The following is a 21383-nucleotide window of genomic DNA, read 5'->3' on the forward strand; positions in this document are numbered from 1 at the left end:
TTTATTTGAGAGAGAGAGAGCATGAGCAGGGGGAGGAACAGAGGGAGAGGGAGAAACAGGCTCCCCTCTGAGCAGACAGCCTGACGCCAGGACCCTGGGATCATGACCTGAGCCACCCAGGCACACCTCACTGTCACATTGTTAGAAGAGTAGTCACCTCCTGACGCTCGCTGCCCATTGCCTCCCATACCCTACTCCCTCCAGCTGCCCTGGTCTCCTTTCAGATTCTTGAATTTACCAAGTCATTCCTGACCCCCCCAGGTCTTAGCACATGCTGTTCCACCTATTCAGAAGTGCTGTTCCTTTGGTCAGTTTCTCACCCTTGAATGCTCAGCCCGAATCTCATTTCTTGACAGACTCTATATCTGATCTCCCTGTCTGCCTATGTTCACCAGCACCTTGCACTTCTCCACTACAGCATATACCAAAAGTACACATCAGTCAGTTTTTAAAATGCTGCTTTTGTTTCTCTTCCCCAACTAGACTCAAAGCTCTATGAAGACAGTGACTCTGTTTGTTTTTGTTTGTTTTTGCCAGATCTTCTGCTCTAGCACAGAACCTGGCCCATGGCAGGCACCTGGTATCAAGTGGGTCAGAGTATGAACGAGGCAAGGATGCTTGCAAAATTATCATTTAAGGGATTAAAGGCAAAGCCTGCTGGAGGGGCAATAGCAGTTCATTTTCCACACCACAGCTCGAGAGATGCAAGTTATAAGAAGGAAGAGCTACCTGAGGGTTAGGAAAGTCGGCAGAGGTCTATCTGGGAAGTCTTTAAAATATGCCTGCCATGTCTAGATATCTGAGAAACAGGTGCTGAACTTCTGATGTCTAGTTTGGAAGGTCTTTTCTCACTGGAAATATCGGGACAACCTTAAACTCTGTGCAAATCTCTACCTTTAAAATTTAAAAACAAATCTGAAAATCCAGACCATCAGAAGACTTTCTTTAAAAACTCCCCAAATTTCACCTACTCTGGTCTAATTCTATCCCCTTGGACAACCAGATCTCCCATCTTCTAAGTCCTTCCACTTGGAGAAAGTTGTTTCTTTATTATGATGCGAGACGGACAAATGAATTTCTTTGTATTATACAATTTAGTGCCAGGACATGAAAAGACCAAAATCACGGCTCCGAGACGTGTCTGAATCCCCTTAGGAGCTGGGGGAGGCTGAGCCCGAGCATCAGCCTCCCCCCATTCTGAGCAGCAACAGGGGATGTGACACAAAAATCATCTCAAGGCAGCTGGGCTTTCCACCTCATTCCCCATGTTGTCATGCACGGGGCCATAAATTACGGCTTCCAGACCACAGATGGAGCATGGGTCAGGTTAGAAACCCACGTTCCCTACCGTGGGTCTGCCTGATCTCCCTGCCTGATCTCCCTGCCTGCGACCTCCCACCTCCCAGTCCTTCTCCGCACACCACCAGTGACTCTTTAAAACTCAAATCTGGGGGCGCCTGGGTGGCTCAGCGGGTTAAAGCCTCTGCCTTCAGCTCAGGTCATGATCCCAGGGTCCTGGGATCGAGCCCTGCATCAGGCTCTCTGCTTGGCTGGGAGCCTGCTTCCTCCTCTCTCTCTCTCTGCCTACTTGTAATCTCTATCTGTCAAATAAATAAATCTTTTAAAACAAACAAACAAAAAAAAAAAACCCTCAAATCTGATCGTGTCACCGCTTTGCTCCTTCCGCAGCTCTCAGTTACACCCAGGTCGGAGGCTACATTTCCTTTGTCTTGTATGTGAATGAATGAGAAATAAACCTCTCTGTGTTAAGGTCATGTCATAGCCACTATCATAATTTAGCTTGGCAGCTTACTCACCTGCACTGTTCCTCAGTTTTAGCCTCTCCCAGACGGTTGGGGGAGGGGGGTGGTCATAACAGGGTTGCTGAGGATGAAATGAGCTCATATCCATGAAGTATTCAGCACAGAGCTAGTAACAGTAGGCCCCCGATATATGTTCACTATTATCATCATCAGCCCTCCTCTGAACGAGTGCTACTGTTCTTTAAGAAAGACAGAGGAGCAAGGGCCAACCGGGTACTGTCTAGGGCGAACACCTTACCTTTTCACTTCCTGCACATAGTCTGCATTCCTGTCAAAGAGGTGGGTCATGGAGTCTTTGATTGCTTCATGCTTGAAAGTAGAAGCTGTTCCAAAGACAGTCACATTGGGGATAGTGGAACACAGCTGAGCCACAGCTTGGCCCTGGAAGTGAAATGCAATAGACAGGTCACACAGGAGAGTTACCATCCAAGAGCCCGTCTTGCTGGATTAGAGCAGGGTTTCTCAACCTGGACCACTGACATTTTGTAGGCTCGATCAGTGTTTGTCGTGGGGGCTCCAGTGGGCATTGTGAGACGTTTGGCAGCAACTCTAACCTCCGACGTGCTAGGTGCAAGTAGCGCCCCTCAGTTTGTCTCCAGACATTTCAGAATGTCCCCTGGGGGACAACGTCTCCCTTGGTTGATAACTACAGCAAAACCCCAACACTAAGGCTTAATAACCATTATTTTACCACACTGAACTTCGGGTTCCTCAGCTAACTAACAATCGTGGTACATACCCCATAGGATCTTGGGGAGATGTCTTAGCCGGGATCCCCCAGAAGCAGACCCTGCGGCAGGGATTTGAGAGTCAGTACTTGATCTGGAGCATGACCACAGGAAATACCGGGGTATTTATTTATTATAGAAGGCAGCCAGGAAAGGGTGTCTATGGAATCAGCACCCAACCTGGGTAAATGGAACTCAGTCCCTCTGAGGCATTCCCTGAGCAGGTGCAGAATATACCTCGGAGTTATCCCCAAACACAGGGTGAGCAGGCTGGACTCTTTATTCCCGAAATTTCCATCTGCCGTCAGTCAGGAGTTACTCCTGCAGCAGTAACTCCCAGGTACGTCTGGCTTGTTCTCAGGAGCCGAGCACACTCCCACAGCTAGACAGAAGCCCGAAGCACGCAACCTGCAGCAGTGACGCTTGCAGAGAAGCTACGGCGACAGCATCCAATCCGGGGCACGTTAAATGAGACGATGCATAACACAGGCCAAGCGCGGGCCCCAAACACGACACTTAATGTAAGTTACTCAATAAATCTTAATCCTCTGGTCCCTTTCGTGGCTGAGACATTCAGGCATACAAAGAAAAGGCAAATGCCTAAGGTTTAAATGTTGAATGGTCTAAGAGAAATCACAGACATGGTTAGGAGTGGGTGATTTTTCCACATCCTTTTTCAGTATGGTCAGAAATGTAAGTCATTGGACAAAATACGGTGATCACGTGAGTCCAGAAACCTTCCAGCAAAAATCCAGTTTGCTGCTAATGAAGGTGCGTTCTAAAACCAAGTTTTCTCTCCAGTCTTCCGTCTCCCATCTTAAGGAGGCAGGGATTATTCTACCAAAGGCACCTGGGATATTAACTTCTGCCTATCACTCCATGATGTGTCTTCATGTTGGTGGACTAAATCAGGTTGGCAGGTCTATTTTGGGAAATGTTATTCTTCCTAACGCTGGCAATGAATGGCAATATTGACTGAATCCTAGAATGTCAGACTTAGAAGATCATCCAATTACCCCCTCCCCATCATTGTTCCACAGATGAGCGAAAGGTGACTCAGAAAGGTTAAGTGGACCCCATTCTTCAGAGGCAGGTCGTGATTCGAAGCAAGGTCTCCTAACTTCTGGTTCTTGCCATTTTCTGTAATGCCATGCTGTCTACTTATTTTGACATTTTAAGCTAAGCAGACTTTGAAGCTGCTGCCTAAAATAGACATGTTACTGACTTGGGGGGGGTCAGCATTTCAGAACATGGGCATGAACTTAAGACTCCAATCAGGCGATCATTCTCTCTTCTAAGAATACCTTTGACATTTGGTTAATTTTTTTTTATCACTTGATTTTAGAGAACGAAGAGGGGGCTATCCTTCTTCGTGAGTGGAAATATCAGCATTCCATGTTGCAGTCCTCTAAAATTCAGCAGGGCTTGAGCTAACCTCATCTGTGCTGGGATGGGAGATTAGAACTAGTTCCAGGATCTGTGTGTTCCTTCCAGCCCAGTGTCCGTAGGCCACCATGACATTTATCCACTCAACTACTTTTTCAAATTCCTATTATGTACTGGTCACACTGTGCTATGGACGGGTGCAGGAGGGCCAGAAATGAGTGACACGCCTCACTGTCTATTCTCTGGTCCCAAGTCCCCCACCAAGCCTTAGATTTGTGTACTGAATGACCACTTGGTGCCGGTCTCCACCTAGCTGTCCAAAAACAACACATCACAGTCAACGCATCTAAAACATAACTCTTAGCTTTCTCCAAATGAGTTTACTCCTATTGCTTTGTTGGGGCTGTTGTAACAAAATACCACAGACTGGGGGCCGTAAACAACAGAAATTTTTCACCATTCTGGAGGCTAAAAGTCCAAAATCAAGGTGTTGGCAGGGTCGCTTCCTTCCAGTGGCTGTGAGGGAGGGGTCTGGTCCAGGCCTCTCTCCTTGGTTTGTAAATGGCTGTCTTCTCCCTAGGCCTTTTCACATGGTCCTCCCTCTGTCCACCCCTTTACATGGTCCTCCCTCTACCACCACTGATTGACATTCACCATGATCCCAGTGCTGTGTGACCCTCATTCCATGGTGTCCAACCTATGTCCAAATTTCCCCTTCTCACAAGGACTCCAGTCACAGCAGATTAGGATCTACCCTCTTTTCAAACTTGATTACCTCTATAAAGTCCCGACCACCAGATGAAGGCACCTTCTGAGATACTAGGGGTTAGGACTTCAACAAATGGTTTCCAGGGCGGGGGGGGGGGGGAGGCGCGATTCAACCCATAACGTTCCTCTTTCTGCATCTCTTGCCTCAGTGGCTGAAACTGTACCATTTTTGTATCGCTAGGCTAAAGTCAGGAACCCGGGGGTACCTGACTCTTCTTCCTCCTTCAGCCCCACATCTGGTTAGTGCACTGTTTCTACTCACGTCTCTGTGGCTATCGCTTGTTCGTCTGGGTTGTTGAACTTCCTTGCCTGGACGATGACGACACACTTCTGGACACCTGGCTCTTTCCTAGTGTCCTTGGCACCGTGGGCAAAGTGATTTTTCTCAAACACAACACTGAGCATCTCACTATTTGTCTCAAAACTTCCCAGTGCCTGCCATGGCTTGCAGAGTGAAAAGCACACCCTTAAGTTTATCTCAGGCTGGGGCTCTGGGATCTGCCCCCGTCTGCCTCAGAACATGCTAGAACATGCTGTCCCTCCACTTTTCCAGCATCCGCTCCCTAACAGAACAAGGCACTTGATCCACCACGGATTGAAATTCGCCACGATCCCTCATTCCGTGGTGTTCTCAGAATGAAACTTTCACCTGCCTTTGCTGAGGAGGAGACTGGGTTTACACACCTGCTCCAAGGCCACTGGGGTAAGATGGCAGACCTTGATCTGCTGTACTCGCCCGCTGAGCAAGCTCGAGTAACCTGTCGGTCTTCTGTCATGCATCTCGATATGCAGAGCGTAAGGCTCTCTGTGCTCGAAGGTTTCTATGGGCCTGTTTGACATAACGCATCCAAGGGCTTAGCCTCACCACAGTGAACGCTCCGTACTTGCTATCACTGGCCTAGGAATACCATTATTATTTTTCTTGCTTTTATGTCAGCAGTACCTGACATTATGTCAGCAAATCTACCATCCTGATCTCCCGAACGTATCACACTATTTTAACATGGACACTAGTCCTCACATGCCGTCCCCTACCTGTCACGCCTGCCCTTCCGCTTCCGTCTTCAGAGCACGACCACTCCCCCTTAGGCAACTCCTCTTCCAGAAATCCTTCCCAGGCAGGGTCGCTTGCCTCTTTTTGTGCCACCATAGACTTATGGTTCCTTCCTCCAGGACATCGGCCACCATGGCCTTCTGGAAGGGGACTGCTGAGTGACCCATCTGTGAGCCCTGTGAGGCCAGGGACCATGCCATATCTGGCTCTGTACCTCAGCACCCAGGGCAGAGCCTGGCATCTGACAGGTGTTTGGTAACGCTTGTCCAATGGATGCATGAGAAACTAGAGGAATGTGATGTGATGGGGGAAGCCCCATCACTTCGCAGGTCGCCATTCCCTTAGCCTTGCGCAATAGGGGTAAAGCACAGGTTCGATTAATGTCTGCATCTGACCTGAGCAGAACTTCACCGTTTCCATTTTTAAGGAAAAGATAGGTGTGGTAGCACAATGAGACCATATAAGTAACTGGGTTACTTATCTAGTTATACAATTATATAACATAATATGTGAGTATTTTATATAATACAAAATACAGAAATAAATACATATAATATCATGTATAATTAGAATAATATGAGCATTATGTGTATATATGTATAATCAGTATCATATGCATACATATATAATATCTATTATAATTTTCTACTTGTAATGCATCATTAGTATAATAGTACATCATCACATACAATATATAATTAGCATAACGTGCAAGTATTATATGTAATATTATATCATAATTTGTATTATTATATAAATCATCCTGGGGAGAAAAGCAAGTTCAGCGGACATCTGTTCGTAGCATCCCTGCTTTGAGCTCTCTGTTAACGCACTAAGGCAACAAGGGGCCCTTGCAAGATCCTCGGTGATCTAAAGTAAATAATACTCAGCACTCTGTAGGGAAGCAGGATGTGTGCGTTCCCTCACATTTACAGAAAATCTGTACTCTCCCTTCTCCAACTCCCAAGGTGAGTGCTGGATCAGCATCTAATTTATCCTTGTTTCTCCCACATGCCTAGAAAATAGCAAGGACTCGATAAACATTTCTGGAAGATGGAATGAATTTTCAATAAAAAGGATTTTGCAATTTACCTACAGACCCAGAACATAAAATGAACAAGACAATCCATTCTCCCAGCAACAGCAGCAAATGGAGCTTTGCACATACTTGTTTTTAATTGATTTTCCTGTCCCTCTTTAGAATGTAAGGATTCTGCAGCGAGCATTTGTTTTCCTTGCCTGTGGCTAGCAAGTACAGCAGCTACCATGCCCTTTGCCTCACTGTATGCTTAAGGGCTCCGTTCAATCCCCAAACCACGCTTAGAGTAAATGCTTTTATTTCCTGTTTATACCTGAACATAGGGATTCAGACGGGGAGAGGAACTCATCCAGGGTAATCTGACTTGTAAGTGGTAAGGCCAGGGGGACTCAGGTCTTCCTGATTCCAGAGCCACTCTGCTATTAGTCTTCTTATCTGTCCAGCTAAGCACTTGAGTCACAGACATGGAACTGAAGACTTAGAGAACCCTGGGTCCTTGGCATCAATCTGGAAGGCTTCTCTGAGCCCCTCTTAAAATAGCCCTGTCTCAGGTTCATATGGGTTCAGCCAGCTCGGTCGTAATTCCAGGGCCCCCAGGGTCCCCCAAGGAGTGCACAACAATGAGAAATCCAAGGACAGTATTTACAAGGGAGCGGTTTGGGGTCACTGGAATTCGACCCTTATCAACAGACTAGTGGTTCAGAGTAAGATCCTGTTCCAGAAAAGCCGGGCACAGCAGACAAATGATTGGAAGAGCAAATGCATCTACAGAAAAGGCTTAGTATTCTGAGTGGTACATACAAAGTACTCAGTAAATGGCAGGTTTTTGCTTTCATTGCTCTGGGATTAGGACTGAGCTTGGTAGAAATTCTGGGTTCCCCTTCAGTGGGAATGTAGGATTGTGGATCCTGTCAGTGCACTGAGATTTAGAAATCAGCATCAGAGACTCAGCTAAGAAGACGTGAGGAATGGATGGCTTTCTCTATAACACAAATGACATCTTCCTCCTCAGATTTATTTCCCATCATATACCCAAAGTCTAGCTTCGGCCATTTGGAAAAATGCTCAGTCTTTGCTAAGTGTCACCCCTTTCTCATCACAGGACCTTTGCATAGAACCTTTTCCCTGTCTTTTCTCCTGTCTGGTGTCTAGTCATCCTTTGAATCTTGGTTCCTCTGTTACTTCATGGAGTCATTCATTCCATCACTGGGGCTAGTTAGTAAGTGCCTCTAATAGATTAGACATTGTGAGGGGTGCTGGAAAGATAAAGGTTAGCAAGTTATATATGGTCCTGTCATCCTGGAGCTTGCATTCTTGTAGAGACAACTACTTTAATAAAATAAGTATAGAATTAAAAGTACAATTATACACCTAAAGCAGGAGGCTGAGAACACCAATTTCAAAGACTGAACCACTGGTATAAGACCACATTTGTACACTACATTTTCCCAAATGTACAGAAAACAAGAGGCATGTGCTAAAAAGGACATGTTGGGGGAAGAATAGATAAGACGGAAAGTAGACTTGGTCTCTATGTCCTCTCCAGTCCTAAGATTCCCAGTGCATACTGACCGCTTCTTCAGCTGCTAAAGAAAATCTTTTTGAAGAAGCCTCTCAAAAAAGAATGCAAGTTTGCTTATTACCCTAAGTCTGGTGAAAAAAAATGGAACTTTCTATTGCTAACTTGACCATTTCTGAGATCATTCAAAAAATAAGATTATGTTTATCTCTTCCAAAAGTTGTCTTCACTTTTAAACAGCTTACTTGTGCAGAGTCAAAGAATGGAAAAGAATGAGCGAAGTGAGCTTATGAAAGACCGACAGGATTCCTCCGGTAAATGGCAAGGAAAGATTGTTTTCTTCCAAAGAATTGTCAGTTTCTCTTTTCATCTTCGTCAATGCATAGAGACCCTTGGACTGAGAGCACTAACCGAACATTTTTACAAAATCTCGTACATTGCATACCGGAGCTGAGCTTTTGCCTTTCTTATGACAATATAGATTCCCCCACTGGGTTTTAGAGACAGGTTTAGAACCATTTATTTCAGATCAGTGCTGTCATTCGCTGTTCAACAATTCAGTTGACTCAATTGTTATAAGGGGAGGAAATTCAAATCCCACTGTGGGGGCTGATCCATGTGACTCACCATCAAAGAGGCAGCGAAGAATATGCTATGTTCTCACCAAGTACACTCTAAGAATCAGGTTTCTTTTTCTTTATCTTGTTTGCACTGCAGACCAGTTGTTCTGCCCACAACACTCCCTTTAACATACGTGTGCAGAGAATTGCGACAGCAAGGAGCCCTAGCAGCCCCTCGACTGAAGAATGAGAGAAAAGGAGGAATCAGTTGCTCAAGATAGAAGTATGGACACTTTTTTTTTTAATCCAAAAAAGTAGTAGACACATTCCAGGGAAGACATGGTAGATAGTATCTTTATTTCCTACTTTTTATTTATTATATAGATCAGTGCTTCTCAGTAAGTGGTGCTGGAACCAGGAGCACCAGCGTCCTCTGCAGATTTGTTGGAAGGTTGCACTGCCCCTCAGGGCCGCCTGGTGGCTCAGTCGGTTAGGCGTCTGCCATGGCTCAGGTTGTGATCTAGGGGTCTGGGATGGAGCCCTGTGTTGAGCTCCCTGCTCAGCAAGGAGTCTGCTTTTCCCTCCCACTTTGCCCCTCCTCCCACTCCTGCTTGCTCTCTCTATATATAATAAATAAATAAAATCTTTTAAAAAAAAAAAAAAAGTCTCCACCCCAGACCTCCAGAATCAGAATTCTGAGTTTTCACAGGCCTTCCAGAAGATTCTGACGCACCTCACATTGAGAACCACTGATACATATCATCCTTAATGGAACCCACTCTGCTCCACATGATTTAGAGCCTGAGGCCCCCATGATGCTCATTATATCTTAATACCAGATATTTTATTTTAAACCAAGGTGGGGCCTTATTATTAATATATATTTATAAGGTTCATAATTCTAATGTGTAGCCTTTGCTGAGGTCCAGCACTCTATAAAGTTTCCCTTTTACCAATGTGGTCAATGATGGCATCATAACACCCCCTCTTCCTAGCTAGATTGACATCACAGCCCGTGGGTTTGTGACGTGGGACCCTGTAGATCAGGCATGACTCACACAGTCTTCTGTGAGTCAGAGGTGCAAGGAGAGGAAATAATTCGCCATCCCTATTAGCAGGGTCTGAAGTTCTGGGCACTTGGAGAAATTCAGTCCCCCCTGCTCCGCAGGGCTCAGCTCTGCCGCTGAACATCCAGGTTTTCCAAGCCATTCACAGCTCTGCCCATCTGAGACGGCAAGGGTGAATATGTAGACCTTTTCCCCTGCCTGTTCAGCACTGAGCTCATTCCGGGGGTGCTCAGTTGAGACGCAGTAGGGCAGAGCAGTGACGAGTGTAGGTTTATTTATTCAACCTCATCTGTATGGAGTTTCCTATATGCCTGTCAGGGTCTCTGTGCTTCACAAACACAGCTCCTCTGATCTGCATCACAGCCTCCAGGAGGCTGAGGGCTGTTTCGTCCTCATTTTCTGGATGAAAGAACTGAGGCACAGAGCAGTTGTGTAAATGCCCAAAGTCACACAGCAATACCAAGACAAGAACTGAACCCATGGTGTCTGGCTCCAGCACAGTAGTGGGTCTGAAGACTGAAGAGAGAGAAGGAAGGGGAACCCTCTCTTACTGGCTCGTGACTCTTTATCAAGCCCTGAAGGCACTTCAGACATCTCCTTTTACCCTCTCAACATCATACTCCCACCATGAAGACAGGCTCAGAAATGGAGGCACAGAAAGTAAGTACTAGCAACTGGAAATGGTGGCATTTAGACCCAGACCTCCTTGTCACCAAGCCTGAGTTCTTTGTTCCTGACCACCAGTAGATGGAATAGAAATGAGACACATCAGAGGTTGCAGAGCAACCGAAAACTCCTGGTCCCACACCCAATTCAGTCCTGGAGTGGCCACCTGACCTGCAAGGTTCCGAGTCTTCTTATTTAAATTGGGGAGGACAAAGTCTACTTCACGAGGTCAAGTGTGGAACTCAGGAGACAACATAAGTGATGTGACTCCCCAAGGTTGACCCAGGGGAGGTTCTCAATAAGCAATGCCCCCATTGCCCTCCAAAGCCGCCTCTTCCAGGAAGCCCTCCTAGGGAATTCCCGGAAGGGGTTAATGTCTCCTGCTTTGCCCCCAAAGTCACACACATCATGGCTCAACCATCTTTTACTCCGTGCTGTGATGATTCTTCTCTCCCCTCCCCTCCTCGCTCACCTCCTCCCTTCCCGTCTCTCTTCTTTTTGAGAAAATCTCTTTTTGTATCTCCCCCCAGGTGTCAACTCCTTAAGGTGAGGACCACCTCTTACCGCCCTCTCTATCTAGCACATTGAGCCCACTGCTTAGTTCCCAGTGACTGCGTGTTGAATGTAGGGGAGATCAGTAAACAGAAGTCTGGAGAACAAATAGCAAAGGTCAGAGAGGACTCTCGAGGTCAGAGGGTGATCCAGGGCTTCGAATGGGGATGCAAGCAAGCCCTTCTTTGTTTTATCCCTCCGCTGGATGTGGACAAAGTCTACCCAACACCCATTTGGCAGTTACAACTTTTTATCAGAGATGGGGGGAAACTTACATGCCTGCCAAGAATAAATATTTTCTTGTTTTTCTATTCAAGCATACGCATGGAATGGGGAGAAAGGTAAGATGAGGGAGGGATAGAGAAAGAACGTTAGGGTCAAACAGGTGTGGCCGTAGAAATTTATTTCTCGCAGTCACCAGAGCCTTATTCTACTTGGATCACAGCCTTGGTTCCTCCTAGCTCAGTGTCTTGCAGACGCTGCCCTGGTTTCTCTCGCCCCCAACCAGTGCCCACCTGCCAGTAGAGGCCAGCTTCTCAGAATCTGGTCACCTCTGGGGACAGAGGGATGTGTTCGTGAAGGGATTTGGCAAGAATGACTCCCATGCCAGGCACAAGCCCAGATCCCCTCCCAATGCCTAAAGCCCTTGGTCTCAGCATAGCAAGGTCTCCTAAGGACTATGCATCACCGAGCACAACACGCAGCTTGGGGACTGAGGGTAGGAGAGAAGGGACTTCTACTTTTCTGAAGTTCCTCCTAGGAGGTGGTCCCATGAACACAGGGTCCAACTGAGAGGCTGCGCTGGGAGCAGCTCAGCCTTCTGCTCTGATCAGAGGGAGGCCAGTCTTGTATCCCGTTGTGTGTGTTTGAGGGTCCAACAACACGGTGCCTGTTTGTTTGAGCAATAAGGAAGGGCAGCCCCAAGACAGGGGCTAGGAGAGATGCAGAAGTAGGGCCTTAGGGAAAAAGATTGTATGAGGCCCCCTCTTCAAAGCAAGACCCGAAATAGGCTGATTCCAAAGGGAGCCCTGGACGCACAGGAGCAGAAATGCTGAGTCCTGGGCCTCCTGGGTGGCTCAGTTGGTTAAGCATCTGACTCTTGATTTCGGCTCAAATCTTGATCTCAGGGTTGTGAGATCGAGCCTTAAGTCAGGCTCCGTGCTAGGTGCAGAGCCTGCTTAAGACACTATTCCTCGGGGCATCTGGGTGGCTCATTGGGTTAAAGCCTCTGCCTTTGGCTCAGGTCAGAATCCCAGGGTCCTGGGATGGAGCCCCACATTGGGCTTTCTGCTCAGCAGGGAGCCTGCTTCCTCTCTCTCTCTCTCTGTCTCTCTGCCTACTTGTGATCTCTCTGTCAAATAAATAATAAATAAAATCTTTAAAAAAATATATTCTCTTCCTCTCCCTCTTACCTCCTCCCTCTCTATAAAGAAAGAAAGGAAGGAAGGAGGGGATGGGAGGGGAGGAAAGAAAGAGAAATCCTGAGTCCTAACCCTCCTGCCATTTCAGCTTGAGTTGCTCATGTTAGCAGGAAGAGCCAGAGCACAGCATCTCCAAGGGCCTTCGGGAAGGAGCTCAGCATACAGGGCGAAGAGAATAGGGACTTGAAAAATACAAACTTGGAGTGAGATTAAAAGGAAAAGGCTATACATATTTAATATATACATCTTCATGAATTTAATGCAAACATCCCTTGAAACTCTCACAGTAAGCAATGCCACCAACAGAAGAACAAATCCTACATGATCCCACTTAGATCAGGAATCTAAAACACTCCAGGTCACAGAAGCGGAGGGTGGGAAGGGCTGGCGGCCGCGGAGTGGAGATGTATTGAAGGGTGCCTGGTTTCAGTTATGCAAGATGAATGAGTCCCAGCGGGGTCCTGTACCGCGTAGAGCCTCTGGTTCACAAGAGTGCATGGACTACTTAAACATTTGTGAAGAGAGCAGAGCTTACGTCCTCCTTCCCTCTGTCCTCTTTTGTTGTGATAACATTTAACAGAAGATCTTCTGGCTTATTTCCTGTAGCATAATGTCCTCCCGCTTCATCCGTGGTGGCGCAAAAGGCAGGACAGCCTTCCTGTTTACGGCTGAGTGATATTCTGCTGTCTGTCTATACTACATTTTGCTTACCCATTCATCTACTGAAGGACATTTAGGTCGTTTGCATGTCTTTGTTATTATAAATACTAAATGCAGTGAATGTAGGAGTGTGGATAAGGTCCTGATTTCAGTTCTTTTATTTATTTTTATTTTTTGTAATTTTATTTCTTTATTTGAGAGAGACAGACAGAAATAGTGACAGAAAGCATGAGTGGGGAGGAGAAGGAGAAGCAGGCTCCCCGCTGAGCAGGGAGGGCTCAGTCCCAGGACCCTGGGATCATGACCTGAGCCGAAGACAGACACTCACGGACTGAGCCACCCAGGCGCCTCTCGATTTCAGTTCTTTTACATAGATACTCAGAAGTGGAATTGCTGGATCATAGGACAGTTCTATTTTTAATTTTTTCTCAAGCCTCCATAGTGTTTTCCATAACAGTTGTACCAATTTGCGTTCCTACCCACAGTGCATAAGGGTTCCTTTTCAACCACATCCTCACCACACTTATCTTTTGTGTTGTTTTTGAGAATATCCCTCCTAAGCACGTGGGGGGGGGGGGAGGGTGTATCTCATGTGGTTTTGATTTGCATTTTCCTGCTGAGTGAGGATGAGCACCCTTTGAGTGAGGCAAACCTGAATCTGAAATCTTGCTGTACCACTGACGGGCTGTGTGAGTTTGGACAGATCCTTCACCTCTCTGGGCTACAGGGGTCTCATCTGTAGAATGGAGACCGAGCTAACCATGCAGAGTGTTGGTGAGCGCAGACTAGAATGCTTAGGACAGGGCCCGGCCGACAGTCCAATTTAGGGCCGTTCTGTTTTTCCCCCAGGAAAGATTGCTATGTGCTGCGTTAGGATCTCAGGCTGCGAGTTCCCGGCTCTACCGCTTCTTCTCAGCCCCTCTGGGATTTACGACTGTCAGCTGCAGGGCAGGTAGTTGGCTTGGAAGGGTCTGATGTGTGGCCACCACTCCCCACTCCCCTACCTCCTGACAGGCACAGCTGGGAGCTCTGGCAACTGCAATGTGGGCATCTGTATTGTAAATTTTTTGAATTTTCTGTAAGTTACATGTTTTGGCATCTTAAAAAATCTTTCTGGCTTGGGGGGTGGGGCACTGTCCTTCCCTGGGCTAGCCCATCTTAGAAATAAAAAAAAAAGGCTCAGTTGGGAGCGTGCCATCGATATGCAAACTCATGAACCCAGAGTCAGACCTCCTCTCTCTGGTCCATATACCCCAGAGGCAATATTCCTCCCTGGATCACCCCAGGGCCAGATTCCAGGAAAATAGAGACCATCCTTATAGCCCAGACCCCACTGAAATTACTCACACTAGTCTAAGCTGCCCATACTGTTCTGCCTTGCTTTTCCACAGAAACCCCAATAAAGTGCATCTACTGTTGCTGTTCTCTGCCTCCTGAACACCCTAGTGTCTTTCCCATGTGGCCCTATGTGCCCCCATGTCTTTAGGACCTGTGGGTATAATAAACTTTGTTTTCCTGAGCCTCTCCTTTATCTCCTCTTGTGGCCACATCTGACTGACCATCTAATAAAAGAATACAAAACAGCATCTTTTGTCCCAGGGATTGAGTGGTTTTGTGCAGTATACAACTTGCCCAACTGCACATGGTGACCCTACTACGCAGCCCTCATGGGGATCATAGACTCAAGTCTTGGGTCTCCCATCAGTACTACTTATGAAATAATGGAAACCACGGGTGGCCATAGGCCAATCCCTAGTTCATAGATTCCCACATTGCCTGAGACTTGGATTCCCGCAACCATGTGACTGGAATCCTAGCCAGGGAGCCAGTCCAGCCCACCAGATGGCAAAGTCTCCTTCACAGGGCTCTAAATCATGGTGGGGCAGAACCATTTCCAGGCTGGCTGCCTTCCACACAGTGCATCTGGATAAATTTCCTGGATGATTACATTTGCGTGGTGGGATGCCGGATTCACATTTCTAGCCAAATGACAATTTGTACCCGCAGTTTGGGGCTGTGGTTTTGATAAATGCATTTATTTCCACCAAAACCTTGTGAGGTAGAGTGATCATAGAATTTCTCATCTAAATTGGGATATTCTTTGAGACTAAAGGGGGATACTATTATTACCTTCTCCCATCCAACAGGTATAAACTGGAAGTGCCCCAGGCAGATTGGGTCACCCTACGTATTAGAGCAGTCCCCCTAATATTAAGTCAAGGAAAATCAAGGTGGCCAGAAGAGGAGAGCAAAGATGTCGGCATCTGTGGGACTTCGATCCTTGGGTCCACCACTCATCACCTGAGGGACAGTGGCCCTCTGAACAGACAGCTTATCTTTAACACTGGGATAACACCTACCTCACAGGGTTGAATGAGTATTAATAGACATATACAGAGAAAGCTCTGCATAGGGTCGCGTACCAAGCAGGGGCTTAGGAAGTATATGCTTGTGTGCCCTACTCCCAGCTTTGCCCATCGACTACATTGTCTGCGTCCCAACTGCAGAGATCTGGGAGACAGGGTGCCTCAGCGCTGGGCAGAAAGGAAGCATCTTCACTCAGATTTTGGTTTCCACAGATCAGCGGTATGCCTGCATGCCTGCATGCATTTTCCCGAGTGTCCCTGTTCACTGAAGTCCCCTCATTAGTCAGAGCCCTGGACAGGAACAGGAGCCTGACCTGATCCGGTCAGCAGCTTCACCGGAAAGCAACTGCCCCCCCGCATGAAATACCCGAACTCTCAAAGCACCACTCTCCCGCCCCTGCCCTCAGAGATCACGGCTTGAGACTCTTTCTGCAGCTTCAGAGCCCTGGGCCGAGGTTCTGAACCTGGCATTGCAGAGCCCATCCCGGCAGCAGGTGGCATCAGATGCCTCTGGATGAGAGCACGTTTAATCTTGGGGCCTGTGGGGGTGCGAAGTGCAGAGGCCAGTGTCTAGACGGGAATTCCCACGGGGGTGCCCAGCCCCATCCTGGGCTGCTTTCGGCCTCTTCAGCCTCAGCCCCGTTCTCTCTAAAGAGCAGCTCACTTCCCAGAGCTTGGGAAGTTTCACATCAACAGCAAACTTTCAAAGTTCACTGACTTTCTCTGCAAACGTAACAAGTATGAAGTTATTCCACGCTCAATCTTGTGTATCAAGGCCTCCCTCTTGCTTACAGTGACACTACCAGGTCCAACCCTAGGGGCTTCAGTGTTCTCCTTTGGGACCCCACTGTCTTTGCATACCACCAGGCACATAGAAGGTGTCCATAAAAATGTGGGAACGGATGAATGCAAGAGGATCTCATCCCATTTTTGCTCCTTTGGCACATCTCAGTAAGGCAGCATCCTGGTCCTTTCATGGTTTGCTTTTCACAGTCCCATCAAGTTCACGTTTATCTGTTGAAGCGTGCAGCACATAAATCAGGGCGTTGTGCCCTGTGCATACTGAATGTGTGCCGCGCACTACGCAGCAGGGTTCTGGGAATACTAGCAGCAGGCGGAAGGTTCTGGACATGGATTGCCTTTGGAATAGCCCTGACTATACTTAGCAGCCATCTGGAATTGGGCGAGTCACGCGAGCTTCCCGAACGTTAGCTTCCGCACATGTGCGTGTCAACGGTGCCCGCCCCTCGGTGGGCCTGAGGAGTGACAGATGAGATCCCGTGAAGGGCTGGGCAGCCTGCCTGCTCCTGCTGGACCCCTCTTCCGTTTCTCCAACAAAGTCTCTGACCAGGCAGTCACACATGGTGGGACAAGGCGGGGCGCGGGGCATGAAGAGCATTGAAAGCCTAGATCTGGAGTTTTCATTTTCTACGGATGTTCTTGGTCGGTGCCCTCCACCCACCCATGTGGGGGCAGAAAGCCTGACTCCGCCCCCAGTATGTACTCCCAGGATGCAACCTGATGAGCGTGAATGGCCTCCCCGGTTAGCCATTCTGTTCTCAGGCAACTGTGTGGTTCTGCTCATTTACACTGAGCTGTGGGAAGCCTCCCTGTAGATTTTGCTCCCAGGAGGCATGGCCCACTGACCAACACACTTGGGGGTCTCACAGCCTGCATTACTGCTCTGTTGATATTCCTAACATCATTCCCACATCCTGAATCCTTCCTTCCAGCCTGTGTCCAGTCCCTCCAATTCTTGTCTTTGGCAAATAGAACTCCATCCAGTGGACAGGGACCTGTAGGATGGAAGTCCTCTGAAATGTGTCATGGTGGGACCATCTCCCTCCACCTGAGCACTGGCAGTTCTAGAAAGTTCTATGTTCACAGCCTAATTTCGTATAACCGAACTCGAATAGATCAAAAAGATGAGGAGAGCCCCCGAAAGTAGGGAGAAATTCCACTGCTACTCAGTCTTGGTGTAGCAACATCTCACGGTCTCTGCAAAGGCAGCGCTGTCATCCTGTGGTCTCCTGGGTTTCGCCACCCAATTTTAGAACTGTTCAGTGGCTGGTCAGGCTCTCTTTACATGTCTGCATAAGACAAATTCCTCGCGTGACCCTGTAAATGGGTATTTTTCTTTAGGCAGCCGCATCATTTAACCTTCTCCTTTTACACACAGCGAGTTGGATCATGTGATCTGCTGCACTTTAGAGCTCTCTCAGATCCACACTCGGGGTGGGGCAGGCAGACTGTTTATCTTCCATTGGAGCAAAAGCGTGCACATGGGCCCTTGTTGTCAAGCTTCTAGTGCCTCACTGGGACTGTATGAGAGCAACCCAGTTCAAGGACCACAGGTTTGTACATCAGAAGCATGGGGGACAGAGGGAGAGGGGGACGGTTTGGCTTTTGACCCCTCCCCCACCCACAAACCCATTGCTTTTGGCCACTAAATATTTATAGGTTGCAATCAGCAAAGAAGCTAAAGGTAAACCCCTCCCAGGTTCTGAGTTTCCTCTCTGCTTCCTCACTCCCAAAGAGCTCCTGGCAAGCCGGAAGCTATTATTTCCCCAAGCAGAGCACAAACCCTGAACATCTTAGCAAGCTTTTCTGATACACGAGAGGATGAAAAGCCACATTTTGCAGTGGAAGGATCTATTCTGATTTCTACTAAGCTCTTTAAAAAGTATTATTATGAAAGCAACACATGTTCATGCCCATGGTAAAGAATAAAACTGGGAAAATGCAGGAAACTATAAAAATGCCAACCACAATGCCATATCCCAGAGATAAATCCTCTATATATTCTGGCTTACTTTGTACCCATAGTTTTACAACATAGAGACATCAATATTTGATTGTCCACAGAACTGGAATCACACTGGATGTACCACTGTGTGTCCTGATTATTGTTTTCTTCCTAAGGTTATATTGTAAGCATTTTTGTGGGTCATGAAAAATTCTTTAACATCATCATTTTGAATGGCTGGGGAATCTGCCATTATGTAGATCTATTATAATTCCTTTTAACCAACCCCTGTCTTATAGGAAATGATAACGCCGCACTTTTATAAGCCGTATTTCAGGGAACATCTTTGTACATAGATCTTTAACTGTAAGTTTCAGAAGGCAGAGAGTAAATCTGTTTTATCTGCTGCTGTATATTTTGTGTCTAATGCATTGTTGGACCAAGTGTAGATGCTCAGTGTTTCAATACAGCCTGGGTCCTTACTCGACGACCTCTGACTCTTTCTTTACACGACATTGCTAGTGGGTAGGGTCACGTAATGTATTTTAAATGTCAGCCCTACCAGTATGAAATTTTGAGGTCAGAAGGCTTAGCACAGTTCTAAAGAGAAAGCTGGATGGCAAAGCAGGAATTCCAGACTCTATGATCCACAGTGATAAAATGGAGCTTGTCAAGGGCCGTTTCTGCTTTGAGAATACATTCTGGTTTTGGTAAATCAAACATGGTCTCTGGTTTAATGACCTACAAGCTATATTACGTAATGGAACTGGGCCTCCATGTGGCTCACACTTTGATGAAAACATACTCATTTATTAATTGTACATACTTAATAAATGTATCCTCCTCTGCATAATTAAAAATCTCATTATCATTACACAGATGCTGTCTGCCTGGAACAGGTGAAGTTCATCAGTTTAATTTGATCAAACAATTGCCAAGCACCCACTCCACCGTGGATCCTGTGTTGTGTGCTAGAAACACAGAGATGCCTAAGACCTACTCTGACATCAAGAAGATCCATCTAGACAGGAGGACCTGTGGACAGGTATGACATGCTAGTGCTTGGCATGTAGACATAGTTAATACGTATCTGTTGGATGGATGGGTGGGTGGATGGATGGATGGATGGATGGGTGGAGTCTGGTGAAAACAAGATCAGTAAAACAATGTTGAAGGGGCAGAGATGAGAGCATAGGGAAGGCTTCTAAGAGGCGTTGACATTAAAATGATGAATGGGAATTGGCCAGGTAGAGGAACAAAGTGAACCAGCAAAGCCTGCTGGGTTGAAAAGTGTGTGGTTGCAAGCGGAAGATGGACAGACAGGCATGACAGTAGATACGGAGGTTGGTTGGAGGCGGCGGGGGGGATGATGGGGAGGGTTGCTTGAGTTAACCTTTGACTGATCGTGAATGACTTGTTCAGACGGTTTGGGTTTTCTCCAGAGCAGACCCTAAGATGAAGATCTGTGTGCATGTAATTTACTTGGGAATCCCAAAGATGGGAATGAAGAAGTCAGATGGGGAAGTGCGGTAGAGAGGCCCGGGAGAAGGGGAAGCCAGTCAGATGGTTTACCCGGGTGAACAGTTGGACTCATCCCTCGTGGGGACTTTTGAGGGGCTGTGTGGATGGTGCTAATGCTTATTCTTCCACCAAGGGGGAGGAAGCTCTGGAATTTATCCCTCAACCCCCGGGCTCATGTGCTCAGGGATGCTCCAGGGGCAGTCACTCCCGTAGGCAACCAGCCTGCCCACGCAAGGGCCAAGTTCAAACCAGAAAATGACCTCCGTGCGTGCTGCCATGAGCCCGGACTGTGCGTCGACCTCCGGGAGGCAGTGTGGGTGGGCGTCTGGGTGCCTGCCACAAAGCCTAGTGGGTAGTGACCCTGATTAGACAGGGAGAACTGTCTCCTTACAACGACTTAGTACCCTCGGCAATTCCTGCCTGGGGGGTTTGCTGCTTTCTGAAGCCCACAAAGAGCTTTCTTTCTTGCTTTTCACATAACGGCCTCCTTGTCTCTGCTTAAATGTCACTCACTCAGTGAGGTTGTCTTTGAAGATTCAATCTGCATCTTTCTTCCTACTTATTCTCAATGATAGCATCTTGATCCTTTCTTTATGATATATAAACATACATACAATACATATTATGTATTTATATATAACATAACGTACATATAAAACATCCATATATACTTGTACATATATGCATATGTAGAAAACATGTATATATGTATATGTATGTGTTGTCTGGCTATGTGACTATCTTCCTTATGTGTGCCTTCTAGACAGCTAGCATGCTGCCTAGCACATAGTAGATGCTCAGTAAAGGTCTGCGGAGTGATTGAATAGAATCTACCACCTGCCTCAGGTACTTCCTGGCAGAGGAAGCCTCGTCTCCACCATCGTCCCTAGCCTCGGGCTTTGGGTGCTGTCATCTCTCCATGCTGAGGGTTTGGGTGGCTGCAGAAGAGCCCTGAGAAGCAGGGAATAAGAACTGGCCACTGCGTGGCGCCGGAAGGGGAGTCCAGGTCTTGGCATTGAACTCGTAGCTGCTTCTCATCCTGGGGTTGGGCTCTAGAGAACAGGGCTCCTTTCAGTGCGTTTTCTTGAGGCTTAAAATATTTGCCGTCCTTAATGCATTCCTCACTGGATGTAGCTCCTAATCGCCTAAATCCAGGATTTCAGCCTCCCTAGTGTAATTAACTCCATGGAAGGGTTAGAGCTTTCTGTGGGAGAACTCGGAGGGCCCCTGGGAAGTAAGGATTGCCAGATAAAATCCATATTTGCTAAATCTGGCAACCCTACTAGCCTTGACCTTCTGTCGGGGCTCTGGGGAAGCAGGGAGTAACGTGGCCATCCCTCCCCCTCGGTGGATCGGTGCATACCCACCACCTTCCCTGCCCACTGCCACCTGGCTGGTCAGGCCAACGTGACCCTGTATGCCATTGCAAAAGACAGCGGGCAGCAAGGTCGCCTCGATGCTCCCAAAATAGGCAAGCAGGCAGGAGCATGGAGCAGATGGGAAAAGC

The 21383-nt window shown here is 47.3% G+C and overlaps 1 protein-coding gene across 1 annotated transcript in view; it reads right to left on the reverse strand.

Moving 5' to 3' along the window:
- Positions 1-21383, reverse strand: part of VAT1L (vesicle amine transport 1 like) — a 135697-nt gene that overhangs the window by 74998 nt on the left and 39316 nt on the right. The window contains exon 4 of the mRNA XM_045986700.1: positions 2062-2204. Coding sequence (XP_045842656.1) covers positions 2062-2204 — 143 coding nt within the window. The remainder of the gene's footprint in view (positions 1-2061; positions 2205-21383) is intronic.

This window comes from Meles meles, chromosome 19 (assembly GCF_922984935.1).
Source record: "Meles meles chromosome 19, mMelMel3.1 paternal haplotype, whole genome shotgun sequence".
Taxonomy (NCBI): Eukaryota; Metazoa; Chordata; class Mammalia; order Carnivora; family Mustelidae; genus Meles; species Meles meles.